The 16,432-nt window shown below is 37.7% G+C and overlaps 1 protein-coding gene across 1 annotated transcript in view; it reads left to right on the top strand.

Moving 5' to 3' along the window:
• Positions 1-16,176, top strand: part of LOC121449475 (sulfotransferase 2A1-like) — a 31,288-nt gene extending 15,112 nt beyond the window's left edge. The window contains exons 4-6 of the mRNA XM_041653929.1: positions 4,095-4,189; positions 13,071-13,248; positions 15,988-16,176. Coding sequence (XP_041509863.1) covers positions 4,095-4,189; positions 13,071-13,248; positions 15,988-16,100 — 386 coding nt within the window. The 3' untranslated portion in view covers positions 16,101-16,176. The remainder of the gene's footprint in view (positions 1-4,094; positions 4,190-13,070; positions 13,249-15,987) is intronic.
• The last annotated feature ends 256 nt before the right edge of the window (positions 16,177-16,432 follow it).

Raw genomic sequence — 16,432 nt, forward strand, 5'->3', positions numbered from 1 at the left:
AGATCTGTGAAGAATTTTGATGGGATCTTGATGGGGATTGCATTGAATCTATAAAATGCCTTAGGTAGAATTGCCATTTTTACTATGTTGATCCTCCCTATCCAAGAGCAAGGTAGATCCATCCATTTTTTGGTATCCTCTTCAATTTCTTTCTTCAATGCCTTAAAGTTCTTGTCAAATAGATCTTTCACTTCCTTGGTTAGATTTACCCCAAGATATTTAATGCTGTTTGTGGCTATCGTGAATGGTGAAGCTTCTCTGATTTCCCTCTCTGCTTCCATATCCTTTGTGTATAAGAGGGCAACTGATTTTTTGGAGTTGATCTTGTATCCTGCCACATTACTAAAGCTGTTTATCAGCTGTATAAGTTCTTTGGTGGAGTTTTGGGGGTCGCTTATGTACACTATCATATCATCTGCAAATAACGAAAGTTTAACTTCTTCCTTTCCAATTCGAATCCCCTTGATCCCATTATGTTGTCTTATTGCTATTGCTAGAACTTCAAGCACTATATTGAAGAGGTATGGCGAGAGTGGACAGCCTTGCCATGTTCCTGAGTTAAGTGGGATGGCTTTGAGTTTCTCTCCGTTTAATTTGATGTTAGCTGTCGGCTTGCTGTATATAGCTTTTATTATATTTAGGTATGACCCTTGTATCCCTAATCACTCCAAGACTTTTAACATAAAGGGATGTTGAATTTTGTCAAATGCTTTTTCAGCATCTAATGAAATGATCATATGGTTTTTTTCTTTCAGTTTATTTATATGCTGGATTACATTGATAGATTTTCGTATGTTGAACCAGCGATGCATCTGAGGAATGAAGCCTACTTGATCATAATGGATAATTTTTCGGATGTGTTCTTGGATTCGATTTGCCAGTATTTTGTTGAGGATTTTTGCGTCGATATTCATGAGTGAGATTGGCCTGTAGTTCTCTTTCCTGGTTGAGTCTTTGAGTGGTTTTGGTATCAGAGTAATTGTGGCTTCATAAAAGGAATTTGGTAATGACCCTTCTGTTTCTATATTGTGGAATACATTAAGGAGTATAGGTATTAGGTCTTCTTGGAAGTTCTGGTAGAATTCTGCATTGAAACCATCTGGTCCTGGGCTTTTTTTGGTAGGGAGGTTTTTGATAACAGCTTCTAATTCTTCGCGACTTACAGGTCTGTTTAGATTGTTCACCTGGTCCTGGTTTAGTTTTGGTAAATGGTATTTATCTAAAAAAGCGTCAATTTCTTTTATATTTTCCAGTTTTGTGGCATACAGGCTTTTGTAGTAAGATCTAATGACTCTCTGAATTTCCTCTGTGTCTGTGGTTATGTCCCCCTTTTCATTTCTGATCTTATTAATTTGCGTGTTCTCTCTCTGTCGTTTGATTAGTTTGGATAGGGGTTTATCAATCTTGTTGTTTTTCTCCAGGAACCAGCTTTTTGTTTCATTGATTCTTTGGATTGTTTTCTGTGTTTCTATTTTGTTGATTTCAGCCCTCAATTTGATTATTTCCAGTCTTCTACTCCTCCTAGGTGAGTCTGCTCTTTTTTTTCTAGAGCTTTCAAGTGGGTTGTTAAGTCTCCAATATGTGCTTTCTCTGTTTTCTTTAGGTGGGCACTTAGTGCTATGAACTTTCCTCTCAGGACTGCTTTCATAGTGTCCCATAAGTTCGAGTATGTTGTTTCTTTATTTTCATTGAATTCAAGGAAGACTTTAATTTCTTTCTTTATTTCTTCCTTAATCCAGGTATGGTTCAGTAGTTGACTGTTCAGTTTCCATGAGTTTGTAGGCTTTCTGGGGGTAGCATTGTTGTTGAATTCTAACTTTAATCCATGGTGATCTGATAAGACACAGGTGGTTACTAATATTTTTTTGAAACTGTGTAAGTTATCTTTGTTACCAAGTATGTGGTCAATTTTCGAGAAGGTTCCATGAGCTGCAGAGAAGAAGGTATATTCTTTCCTCTTTGGGTGGAATAATCTATAGATGTCTGTTAAGTCCATTTGCTTCATTACCTCCATTAATTCTCTAATTTCTCTGTTAGGTTTCTGTCTGATTGACCTGTCCATTGGTGAGAAAGGAGTGTTGAAGTCTCCTACTATTAGTGTGTGTGGTTTGATGTCTGCCTTGAGTTTTAGTAATGTTTCTTTTACGTACGTGGGTGCTTTTATATTAGGGGCATAGATATTCAGGATTGAGACTTCTTCCTGATGAATTGTTCCTGTTATGAGTATAAAATGTCCCTCTCGATCTCTTCTGATTGATTTAAGTTTGAAGTCAACTTTGTTAGAAATTAGTATGGCCACACCTGCTTGTTTCTTAGGTCCATTTGCTTGATAAACCTTTTCCCAGCCCTTTACTCTGAGTAGGTGCCTGTCTTTGTGGTTGAGGCGTGTTTCTTGTAGACAGCAGAATGTTGGATCCTGTTTTCTTATCCAATCTCTTAGCCTGTGCCTTTTTATAGGTGCATTGAGCCCATTGATATTAAGTGATATTAATGACCAGTGGTTGTTAACTCCGGTCACTTTTTTAGTAGTAGGGTTTGTGTGTTTTCCTTCTTTGATTTGCGCTGGTGAAGGGTCTCTAGATGTCTGAGTTATTGTGGTCATTGTTGGACTCCTTGGTTAGTGATTTTCCTTCTCTTATTTTCTTTAAAGCTGGATTTGTGGCTAGGTATTGTTTAAATTTGTTTTTATCCTGGAAAATTTTGTTTTCTCCATTTATAGTGAATGAAATTTTGGCTGGATATAGTAGTCTGGGCTTGCATCCGTGGTCTCTTAGTTTTTGGAGAACATCTATCCAGGACCTTCTGGCTTTCATGGTTTCCATGGAGAAGTCAGGTGTAAGTCTGATAGGTTTACCTTTATAAGTAACTTGGCCTTTTTCCTTTGCGGCTCTTAATATTCTTTCTTTATTCTGTATATTTTGTGTTTTGATTATTATATGGCGAGGGGATGTTTTCTTTTGATCCAGCCTATTTGGTGTTCTGTATGCTTCTTGAACCTTCATAGGTACATCTGTCTTCAGGTTGGGAAAGTTTTCTTCTATAATTTTATTAAGTATATTTTCTGTACCGTTGAGCTGCACTACTTCTCCTTCTTCTACTCCAATTATTCTTAGGTTTGGTCTTTTTATTGTGTCCCATATTTCCTGAATGTTTTGTGATGAGAGTTTGTTGGACTTGCTGTTTTCTTTGATCAGAGTGTTTATTTTCTCTATGTTATCCTCAGAATCTGAGATTCTTTCTTCTATCTCTTGTATTCTGATGGTTATACTTGATTCTGTAGTCTCTATTCGTTTACCTAGATTTTCCATGTCCAGCCGGCCCTCTGTTTGTGTTTTCTTCTTTGCCTCCATTTCAATTTTCAAGTCATGAACTGTTTCCTTTACCTGCTTGATTGTTTTTCCTTGGTTTCCTAGGGTATCATTCACTGATTTACTCAATTCCTCGAACTTTCTATTATACTTCTCTTCCATTTCTATAAGGGCGTTTTTTTATATGCTGTTTAAGGGTGTCAATCACTTTCATGAAGTCAGTTTTTTCTACTTCTTCTTGATTAAGGTGTTCATGTCCTCCTGTTGTGGGGTCACTGGCTTCTGGTGGTTTCGTGTTGTTTTTCAGATTGTTGGGAGAATTCCTGCATTGGCGTCTGCCCATCTCTTCCTCCCAATACTCCCCTTTGGATCTTCTTTTACAGGATCAGGTCTTCTTGCCCACTGATGTACCTTCCCAGTGATGTCACTCCCCAGAGATGTTTCTCCACAATGTTGTTTCACTCGGTGCCCAGATCAAAACTCCGCGCTGCTTGGTTAGCTCGCGAACAAAGGGCCCACCCTGCTTGCTGCGGGCAGGCTATGGGAACAAAGGAGCTACCGGCCACCCCTTTGTCCTCCCGGTTCGGATTCGGTCCCAGCGCCCTCTAGAGTTTTTTATTTTATCAGCTAATTATAGTGTATGTATCATATGTTACATTGAATATTGTAAATGTCAGTTTGATTTTTCTTAATAAAGGTATCTACCATTTGCACAAAAGTACAGAATATCAGGCAGTGATCACTTTTATTCGTTGTAACCAACACTTTCTTCCTTCCTTCACACAGTTGCATATGGATCATGGTTTGAGCACACCCGTGCCTGGCTGTCCATGAGAGAAAGGGACAACTTCCTTCTTTTGAGCTATGAAGACCTGAAACAGGTAACCAACATTCTTATTTCAACCACAAACCCTCTCATAAACCCACCCCATGGAGCACCTCACATTCCTCAGTGTTGCCATGTCAGTGTTAGGCTCATGAACACTCAATAAAAGTTCGATTATTGCTTATGTTCTTTATTGACCTGCATCTGACATTTCCTCTCCAGCCTCTTAGTCCATTTTCCATGTCTTCTTTATCCTACTTTACCTCGAGAAAGGGAGGGGTAGCTCACACTTGCACTACAGGTTTTTAGTTCTATCTAGGCAGCACATTTGATACATCTGATAATACAGTGGTCAGTGGTTAGTGGGGATAGTAATGTTATTCTATTGTTGTGCCAAAATGTATGTCATCTACCCTTGACTGCAAAGAAGAAAACCATCAGTGAGTTCTGGGAGAATGCAAGTGCTGGAGTGTAGGGGAAACTCCACCCAATGGGAGGCGTGTTCACATCGGGCTAATGTTTACAAATAAATCTGGTGGCTTGAGCCCCACTGACCCCTTCTTTTTTGTATCGCCTGCTCATTGCTGGATCCCTGCTGTTGTAAGCTATTCCTTCATTAAAATTTGCTGTTTCATATTAAGGTAGCCTGGTTATTACGCCGTCCACACTGGAGTCACAGGAACAGTATCGAGTGCTACACAAATCTGACTGGGCATCTACAGGGTGTAGACAGTCAGGAAAGATGTTGTCCTGTGCTCTGCAGTACAGGGGTTCTTCACGTTGGACTAGATAACACTACAGATTTCCAAAGTCTTAGTAAAGAATATTTAAAATGTGTCACCATTAATTAACGCCACACAATTAAATAGACTGGTATATTTAAATAGAATGGTATACATTTACCTGATCATTGAAGGTTTCATTTCATTAAAATGTCCAATTGATGGCATAAGTATGTTTAAGTACTTTGGGTGTGTCTCAAATATCTCTTATTTTAAAAATTAAAAAAAATACCTCAGCAGTGTGTCACTTGACTGAAAATTTAGCTCTGAGACATAGAGTCAGATTCAGGGGTTCCAGATCATCTTTACTTGTATGGTTGGTTTGAGGTAAGTGTTGGCTACAAGAGACATTGTTTGCAAAGACCATTAAGAAAAAATAATTTTGTGTATTTTATGTTCATTTAGTTAAAAATACTCCCTCTTGATCATGGAAGTTACAAAATAATCCCACACTAGTTCAGGATTATGTATTATAAATGTTTATTTATTTAGGGGTAGGATCACAGATCACAGTCCTCTGCACTAATGGGAAACAGGAACTGAAGATAGGAGACAAAAATGAGAGTTCAAAGAGAGAGAGGCAGCGCACTCCTTACAGTTGCATTGATACTATGACACCATGCCCTTGTGAGCTGATATATTAAAGGTTATTGGATGAAGGAGCTCCCAAAGTACCTCCCCCTTTTGTTTAAATAAAAGAGTTCCAAACCTAATACCAAACTAAGTACAATAGGAACAGATATCAAGTATAATATTAGAATTACAACCAGCATAGACAATATTAAGCAAGGAACATATCCTAATGTTTTAATAAACATTCTATCCTAAGGAGTCTAAGATTGTAGTAGAAATGGCTTGACTAGATCATCAGAGGATAGTAATGATGACCATCTAGTCTTCAACCCCATTGAGGACCGGAGAAGGGAGATAATATTAACTTGAGTAGGCAGGAAGCACAATCAAGCAGCTTCCAAAAGGTACAGTAGATGACAGAGACAACTGGCTGCCTAGGCAATCACTCAAAGTCTCATTTGCAATGTTGAATCAGCCAACTTTGGCTAACACCTAGAGTAACTGAAAGACCATTTTCAGAGGCAGGAAATTTTGCAGAACCATCTTACCCTGTCTTGTGAAGGTTCGGCAGCATTTTTTCTTGTATCATGCTGGGTCAAATCTGGTGATTGTGCACTTTGTCATTGGTCAAGGCATAGGCAAAAAGCCAGTTTTGCCAAGAAAAAAACAAACTCCAAGTGGAGTGTCTTTGGTGCTCAACACTCTCTCAGGAATAGATCAATGATTGGCAAGAGCAATCGTGTCTCACATTAACAAAATCCCAAGTTGTTTAAATGCCATGTTCTACAGATCTTTTAAGTGGTTAAACTTTACCTAGCTATGTGGATAGATACAATCTATCTCTATGTATCTAAAGAACCTGATTAGTTTAGCTGTATGTAGACAAACATGGATGACTATTGACGTATAATACTTAACACTTGTATAACTTAAAGACTAAGACTTCATATTAGAATATTAAGCAATCTTTAAACAACTGCACAACAAATGAGTACATTAACCTCAAAATGTAAACAATGTATAAGTATCTTGATCACAGGTAGAAATATATAATGCAATATGATAAATATATCCTAAAATTGTATCAATATACAAAATGTTTTAAACACAGGGAGAGGCATGCATGTATACAATCTGACAAAATAACTTTGCATAGGTATACAAACATACAGATAATTATACAGTTAAGGAGAAATCAGAGCGTATTCAATATAATAAATAGAATTTGAACTTATATCAATATACAAAAATTTATACCAATGTAAATTGTCAGTAAATAATAGCTCTCAAGTATTCACTCTATTACTCACTATTATTATTATTAGTGTGAGTAAGTTCACACTAATCTACCTATCATCCCATTCAGTTTTCCTTCTTTATTTTTTTCTGGATTTTTTTTTAAATCTCTGAGGCTACATCATTTCCACCCCAACTCCCAACCCTATATGAATTATAATCTTCCCCAAAATGGTGTCCCTAACCCTAAGGACAAAGTCTGTTGGGGAAAGGAGTTGTCATCTTCTAGAGTTGCTTTCAGCTGTCATGGGGGCAATGTTCTTTCTATGGGATCCTGTAAATGTAAAATGACAGTTAACTTTAAAATTACTATTTTATATAATTTTGTAAGGTCTTTGAGTAGTCAATAGGATTTTTTTTAAAGTTCTTATTTGAAGTTCTGACCAAAGCATTGTAAGAAGGCTCACCATTTCTGGAGCTGGTCCCCAAAAACTGGTCTTATCACTATCAGCATCATGATGTCTTAATTAACCAGGTGGAGTCATTGTTGTCGGCACCATCTTCTACCTGGAAGTTTCAAAGACTACTGCAAGAAAATCTAGTGTTCAGTTTGAAAACTTAAACATTATTCATATAGACATGTATTCAATGAAAGATATGATATACACAAAATGGGCATGAAGAAAAGTAAAATATTTCCTTCAAATCTATCTTCTTTCTGGCCCATACCAGATGGCTCCTGACATGAGACAAAAATTCTGAATTTTTTCGTTTTAGCAACATGCTTGGATTTAGAGAAGGATAGTCATTGTCCAACTCCAAAGCCAGCTCTTATTTTTAATTAGAGGGGTACACATGTCTGGATAATCAAATTTTACCATGCAAATGATGTCAGATTTCTCTTAGCTTGGTGATTCTTTCAGCATAGATATCTTTTCTTCTTTAGGCATCTAAATGTCCAAGTTCTCTTGATTTTTGAAGATGAGTATTTTCCTTAAAGACAAGAACAGAACTCTAGCCCAACCCTTATGAGGTTTTCTTATGATTGTCACCTCTGTGAATGAGCTGTCATTTCTCTTTCTCAAGAGGTTTCTCTTTTTCAAATCAAATCTTTATCAATTTCGATGGTATCCATAGCTTTTCCTCTCCTGTGGAAACAAGTGCAAAAGCACTTCCCCAACATAGCTCCTCTCCTGGTTTCCATTTGAGGTCAGCATATCCTTAAAATATACCAACTGATTTAATTCAGAATTTTTGTATCAACAAACCAAGATCCATACCAATGCAAATCTCTATAGCATATCCCCTTTGTAATGTAAAGACACATCTATAGACAATGTTGGGAATATGGGCATAGTTCTGTCTAAACTTCTTCCTGCTGTTTTTTGGGTGAAGTAATTTTTGAGGGGTGTTTAGGGCAACCTTTGACGGGGTCTTGTTTCATTAAACAACATTAGCCTGGAATGAATTCACAAGTTCTCATCCTCTGTGGAAACAAAAGAAGAATCTCTTTTCCAAACCAACATATCCTTAGACCCAAATTCTGAAGTCAAGATACCTTAATAATATATGCTAATTTAGCTTATCTGCCTGTACAATGAAATGTCTGTGTATTAAGCTCTTCACAGTCAAAAAATTCAAAGAAAACAATTATATACATAATCCAGATTCTCTGAGTATATTCCATCTTTATGTGGCTTATTTTTACTCTATTACTTTTTCATATTTATTTTATTATCTTTACTCCTTTAATCTATGACTGTCTGTACTGTCTCTTTTAATATATTGTTTTATTTTTTTAAAAAACCATTTACTTCTTTTTATAACTCTCTATACTATCTTTTGTTTCCCAAACCTATGTACATTTATCTAACATTGTAGCTCACTTAGAGGTCTTTCATGTCTGAATGTGTCCTATTGTGAATCGTTAATTCTGTGGTGTTCAGGAGTTCTTTAAATGCTAAGTGCTTCTTAAGTCTCAAGCTTCAGCATTCCTTGGATATATACAGTACTTCTGGCTTGCTCTGCACAGTCCAAAATGGTGAAAGTCCCTTAGTGCCTGAGACTGCCATCATCACCATCTCAACTCTGATAACCAGTTGGCCCATGCTGCCACCAAGTAACTTGCAGTACACTATCCACAAACCCCATTTAAATGCTCAATAATCAACTGAGGCACACAGCACACTTCTAGCCAATAATCAGTCAATTTCTGCGTTGCCTTGTGCTAGAGGACCTGGCAGACTCGTATGAGATCAGATGTGTGTGATGTATATGGGACAAAGCCTATTCCTGATTATGTCTCATACCTGAATGAATATTAACGCCTGTTATAAGGTATACGTTCAGTGATTTCAATACGCAAGACAACTCTTTCTGCATACTGCAAATCAGTAACTATATTAAGAGGTTCTTTAAAATCCTTTAGTACCATGAGAATAGCATATAACTCTGCCTTTTGGGCAGAATTATAAAGGCCTTCTTCTATCTTACTTAATTTTTTCTGATTTGCAACCTGTATTTCCTGATTTTTTATTTATTTATTAAAATTTTCCACCTCCTCCCATTTCCCTCCCACTTTTCTTCTCCCCCTCCCTCTACAGAAGAGAAGTCCTAAGATAAGTCAGGGAGCCCTACCCTTTTGGAAGTCCAAGGCCCTCTCCCCTCCATCCAGGTCTACGAAGATGTGCCAAACAGTCTAAACTCCCAAAAATCCAGGAGAATCAAAACCCAGTGCCATTATCTTTGACTTCTCAGTCATCCCTCATTGTCAGCCACATTTAGAGAGTCCAGGATGATCACATGTTCATTCAGTCCCAGTCCAGCTGGCCTAAGTGAGCTCCCCTTAGATTAGTCCCACTATCTCCATGGGTGGACACACTCCTCGCGGTCCTGACTTCCTTGTTCGTGTTCTTGCTCCGTCTCTTATTCTTCTAGACCTTGGGAGCTCAGTCCAGTGCTCCAATGTGGGTCTCTGTCTCTATCGACATCCATCGCCAGATGAAGGTTCTATGGTGATATGCAAGATATTCAACAGTGTGCTTATGGGCACCCTCTCCTCTGCTGCCCAAGGACCTAGATGGGGACATCTCCTTGGACACCTGGGAACCCCTCTAGAGTCAAGTATATTGCCAACCCTAAAATGGCTCCCTCAATTAAAATATCTTCTTCCCTGCTCCCATATCCACACTTCCTCTATCTCAACCATCTCATTCCCTCAAACTCACCTCAAACCTCCCCTTCTCCCTTCTCTCTCTTCATCTCCCCTTCCCTGGCCCTACCCCCACCCCTGTGCTCCCAACATTTGCCCAATGATCTTTTCTACTTCCAATATCCAGGAGGATAAATATATATTATTCTTTAGGTTCACCTTATTATTTAGGTTGTCTAGGATCATGAACTATTGGCTCAATATCCTTTGTTTATGGCTAGAGTACAATAATGAGTGAGTACATACCATATTGATCTTTGTGGGTCTGGGTTATCTCACTCAGTAAAGTGCTTTCTATTTCCATCCATTTGCATGCAAAATTTAAGATGCCATTGTTTTTTTGCCACTGAGTAGAAATATTATGTGTATGTGTGCCACACCTTCTTTATCCATTCTTCCATTGAGGGGCACCTAGGTTGTTTCCAGGTTCTGGCTATTACAAATAGTGCAGCTATGAACATAATTGAACAAATGCTTTTGTAGTATGATTGGACATCTCTTGGGTATATTCCCAAGAGTGGAATTGCTGGATCCTGAGGTAGGTTGACTCCCAGTTTTCTGAGAGACCACCACACTGATTTCCAAAGTGGTTGCACAAGTTTACAATCCCACCAGCAATGTATGAGTGTTCCCCATACTCCACATCCTCACCAGCATAGGTTATCATTGGTATTTTTTGATTTTAGCCATTCTGACAGGTGTAAGATGGTATCTCAAGGTTGTTTTGATTTGGATTTCCCTAATTTCTAAGGAAGTTGAACATGACTTTAAGTATATTTTGGTCATTTGAACTTCTTCTGCTGAGAATTCTCTGTTCAGTTTAGTACCCGATTTTTAATTTGGTTAAACAGAATTTTAAAGTCTAGTATCTTTAGTTCTTTATACATTTTGGAGATCAGACCTTTGTCTGATGCAGGGTTGGTGAAGATCTTCTCCCATTCAGTAGGTTTCCTTTTTGTCTTAATAACAGTGTCCTTTGCTTTCCAGAAGCTTCTCAGTTTTAGGAGCTACTATTTATTCAATGTTGCTTTTATTGTCTGTGCTACTGGGGTTATATGTAGGAAGTGGTATCCTGTGCTCAAGTGTTGCAATCTACTTCCCACTTCCTCTTCTATCAGGTTCAGTGTGGTCAGATTTATATTGAGGTCTTTGATCCATTTGGACTTGAGTTTTGTGCATGGTGATAGACATGGATCTATTTACATTCTTCTACCAGTAGACATCCAATTATGCCAGCACCATTTGTTTAATGTAAACCCGCCCAGCGGGTCACTTTTTGCAGGGTCCCAAAGAGGCACTATCTGAAAAAGACATGGGCAGGAGGGAGAAATGGAGACCAAGCAAGAGCCAGAAAAAGTTCTGTTCTCGATTTGTCAAGGCCTCACTTTATTGGCAAAATGGTTGTGGTTTACATAGCCCTTGAATGAGGAATTTAGCTTGTGTTGGGGGCAGGGACATGGCAAGGGCAGGAAGGGATCTTGCCAGGGCAGCATTGGTCACGAGTCTACACGCGGTCACGAGTTGACACACCTAGTGTTCTCTATGCAAGCAGAATCATTCCTTTTGTGATTCCAATCACAAACAATTCTCTCGATAGTTGGGATGTGGGGCGGGTTCCGCTGACAGATAGCTCTCAAGATAGTTGGGTGTAGGGCACCCCGCAAATATTCTTAGGACAATACTCCCTCCTATACTTTTTGGGGAAATGGCTCCTGACAGTTGAAGATGCTTTTTTTCTTCCACTGTATAATTTTAGCTCCTATGTGGAAAATCAGGTGTTCATAGGTTTTTGGGTTGATGGCCAGGTCTTCGATTTGATTTCATTAGTCAACATCTCTATTTTTATGCCAATACCAAGCTGTTTTCAATACTGTAGCTATGTAATAGAGTTTGAAATCAGTGATGGTAATGCCTCCAGAAGCTCCTGTATTGTATAGGATTGTTTTGGCTATCCTGGGTTCTTGGTGTTTCCATATAAAGTAGATTATTATTCTCTCAAGGTCTGTGAAGAATTTTGTTTGGATTTTGATGGGGATTGTGTTGAATTTATAGATTGCCTTTGGTAGAATTGCCATTTTTACTATGTTGATCCTACCCATCCAAGAGCATGGGAGATCTTTCCATTTTATGGTGTCCTCTCAATTTCTTTCTTCAAAGCCTTAAAGTTCTTCTCAAATAGATCTTTCACATCCTTTGTTAGAGTTACCCCCATGATACATTATGCGATTTGTGACTATCATGAAAGATGAATTTGTGATTCCAGCTTATAGGTATCTGAAGCAAGAAAATTATGTGTGTGATGGATATGTGAGTTATAGCATGATAACCTAACTCAAAACAGAATAAAAGCTCCCTGAAATACTACCCCCAAGTAATGAATATTGACATCATTCTTATGAAAGTGCTACAAAACTGTATTATTTTAGTTGCCCATAGGAAACAGTACTACATGGTGTAAACATTAACTTCTCTCAAAATCTTTGTGCACACTGCCTTCCTTCCCATGTATCACTATCTGAAAGTATCTCTTTAAGTCTCTTTAAATGCTCAGGCAAGTGGGGTATGGTGGTGAACACCTTAAATGCCAGCACTTAGAAAGCAAATTCAGGTGGTGGATTACCTATTTGAGCTTGAGGTCAGTCCAGTCTCCATATCAAGTTCCATCCCACCAAACAAAGCTCAATAGTGAGACCTTATCTAAAGGAAAAAAATATACCAGTACATTTAGAGGGCGTGTTGGCATGCATCTGTGAACACAACTTTACAGAATTAGAAACTGGAGGATCACATGTTCCAGGTCTTCATCTACTACAAAGTAAGTTTAAGAACAGCTTTGGTATGTGAGATCCTGTCTCTAGTATCCTCTCCTCCCTAAAAGAAATCAGTCTCTGTCATTTAGGTCCAGACATCAGACACATTGCCAGCCCAACTCATCATAAAATGCTGTGTGTGTGACTTCTGCCATCTGTAAATGCCCTGTGTCTTTCCTCAAATCTTTCAATGCTTTTTTCATTTCATGGTGTCATTTATTTCTCCATGCCCCCTTTTCAGTGTCCATCCACAGTTAACTTCTCTGCATCTGTTCTCTCAGATCTCTCTGTTCATTGGCATCTTTTTTGTTTCTTCTATTTTAGGACACAAGAGGAACTATAGAGAAGATCTGTGACTTCCTAGGAAAGAAATTAGAGAAAGATGAGCTGGATCTGGTCCTCAAGTACAGTTCCTTCCAAGTCATGAAAGAAAATAAAATGTCCAATTTTAGTATCCTCCCAGAAGAAATAATTACTAATGGTTTGAAACTCATGAGGAAAGGTGAAGAAAAATACATCTAACTTCAAAATATATCAGAATATGTGGAGAGCTTGTGGTTTCAATGAGACTATAAGAAAGTTGGAATGTTTCAAAAGTCATTGCTCATTACAACATAGTTTCATACAGACCTTACAATTTGAATCTTTCCATGTTGATGATGTGGCTTTCAGGAACTCTGAAAAAGAATTGACTTGTTGTGGGAGAGTATCTTGGCATTGCATATGTCCAGTACCCTCAATATAAAATGAAGTGCAGACATGTTGCAATGAGGCTCTGTAAGGCTCCCTATATCTTAGAACTCAACTCTAAAGAAAATTTCAATGCATGGGACAAAGATATATCTGGGGTGGTAAACACTGAAATCACTTCCTTCAAAATGATTTGAAAAGCTGTTGAATATGTCAAGATTGCTGACTCATAGCAGGCTGACTCCAGACCCCATAAAGACAATGCAAATTATTCACCACTGCTACAATATAATGGTTTTTTCCAACTTAAATTTGAATTGTGTCAGACTCAGGGCTACTCAGTTGGTTCTGAATTATCTCTCTTGGAATAGTAATATCCATCTTCTCTATGTCTGTGTTACCTCTCTATGCTGGAAAGAGATTGTGGGCATGGTTTCATTGCTTTAAAATTAAGGAGTAACTTTGCCAGAGTGAATAACACCTGGAAACTCACCTACACCTTTCTAGCAAATAATTGGTGAGATGGGAGTCAGTGTTGAAGAAGGAATGGGTCAGATGTCAGGTCTCTGGAGATGAGTAAAGAACTAGGGTATAGATGCAGGAAGCAGAGAACAATGGATTTCATTTTCTTCTATCAATAATTTAGATTCTTCAGCCTTAACCTTCAGGCTTCCTCCATCATAGAGTGGTGGAGCATGAGACCAAAATATGATTTTAGATTTTGCTCTCCCAAGATATAGTATGGCTCCTGTATCATATGTCTCAGTAGGATATATTTATATTCATTTACATACACATATATGTGTGATTGTATGTATGTATATGTGAGTTTGCGTACGAATGTCTAAGACATTAATCTTAGACAGAGACAGAAAAAGACCTACAAGAACAAAGAAAAAGAACTTTTAGAACAAAAGCTTGTTCTAAAAGTGATGATAACAAACAACCTAAGAGTAGAAAAGGATACTTATAAGTTTCCACCATAACAGTTGGCAGTATTATATCCATATCATGTAGTGGTATATCATTTTAATATGGTATATCAATAATTACCATTTAATTATTAATTCTTCATATATTCTTTAATAAATACTACTAGAGGCTTAAAAACTTACATGATTCTTCCAGAAAATAATGTGATGTTCTGGAGATATGACTCAGAAGTTAAGAACAATGACTGTTCTTCTAGAGGTCCTGAGTTCAATTCCTAGCAACCACATGGTGGCTTGCAACCATGAGTAGTAAGATCTGGTGACTCTTCTGGCTTGCACAAATACATGCAGGCAGAATGATATATACATAATTAACAAACAAACCTTTAATAAAGAATGTAATGTGATAAGGAAAAGGCTAACCTTTATTGCCAATCTTTTTCACTTCACAAGAATTCATCTATATTATGTTGGGTAAAATCTCAAGGACTAATTTTTCTGCGTCAGCAAAATGGAACAAAGCCAATAGCTTCTTCACTCATTCAGGAATGCTTTCAACAAAACCATGTTGAGTATGCTCCCTTTGCCTGATGTGCTTGATTAAAGGAAAGATTTTACAATTTATGAATCATTTTACATTTTAGATATATTAGATTTTGTGCATACATACAAAATAGAAATGAGTAGAGCAGGTCAAAGTATCACAACTATAAAATAAAATGCAACAAGGATAGGGGATTCAGAGTTCTGCTTGGAAGAAAGGAAGAAATGATTACAGTGTCATTACTAAAAAAAACAAAAGAACATGACATTATTGTATGGAATATATGAGCACTCCCGTGTGAAGGTACAGACTATACAGTGTGAACAGTTGGACAATTTAACATTACAACTAGAGACATCTTATACCGCAGTTATCAAAACCAAAGATTGTAAAAAGGACAGAGAATGAAATAATGGAGATGTGCATACATTACCAAACACCATACTGATTGAAAACAGGAGTCCTGGGACATTCACTGCTGACTGTTTCTGTGTCTCCTGCATCTTTACTGTCATGTAGTTCACAACTGTGTGTATCTCCAGCTCCAAGAGATACACTGCCTCTAACTTCTGAAGGTACCTACTTTCATGTGTACCTATACACATAATTAAAATTAACTTTAAAAGATGTTTTAGAAGTTGCTTGCATGCTTTTCAGAACTTCTCTAAGTAAACACTAAAATGTAGAAAGAACAATTGAAGTCAGCTTGGATAATTAAGATAAAAAACTCTGTTGGGATGAACAGTGTAGGGCAATCAGGTATAGTGGGGAGCAGAAATAATCTGGCCATCTAGAGTTTGTGCTAGTGTTGATGCTGTTAGATTTTGTAGTTGACAGATTGGGAAAGAATAAAGTGGGTCAATATTTCCGCAGAGATAGAAGTCTGCTTGCATATTATTACAAGGCATAAGAAGAATTATATAGGGAGTCACTGGTAGTTTCACTTTATATACTGTTTGTTCCTTGTCAAGTATGTGAAGAGAGGACTGAGAGATATGTTAAGCATTTTAAGTTAAGGAGTGATAGTGTTAAGATCATCATTAATCCTTCTTTGTGTCTGCTTCACATTTTCCAGGCACAACTGGAGACTGGAAGAATCACTTTACTGTAGCCCAAGCTGAAGCCTTTGATAAAGTGTTCCAGGAGAAAATGATTGGTTTCCCACCAGAACTGTTCCCATGGCAATAAATTCTTAAAACTTTTAAATCATGTATTTGTACTGTGAATGACTATGTGTGGTCAAAAAATAAATCCTATAATTGAATTGTGTAGTTCTTTAATAATTATTTGTAGCAATAGTGATAGTAGTAGTAAGAGTAAAGTAGTCCTAGCTTTATCGTGTGTGTGTGTGCTTACATGTAACATGATCGAGGCCTACTTGTTGGGGTTTTTGTCCCTCCTGGTACCCAACAGACAGGAAGCCCCAAAGAACATCTCACAGAGATCTCTATACGTTATAAAGCTGATTGGCCGATTAGGTCAGGCTACTTAATAGCTCTTGTAGCTTATGTAACCCCATT

Source organism: Microtus oregoni, unplaced genomic scaffold (genome assembly GCF_018167655.1).
Source record: "Microtus oregoni isolate MIOR12 unplaced genomic scaffold, Mior012 000006F_ref0000085, whole genome shotgun sequence".
Taxonomy (NCBI): Eukaryota; Metazoa; Chordata; class Mammalia; order Rodentia; family Cricetidae; genus Microtus; species Microtus oregoni.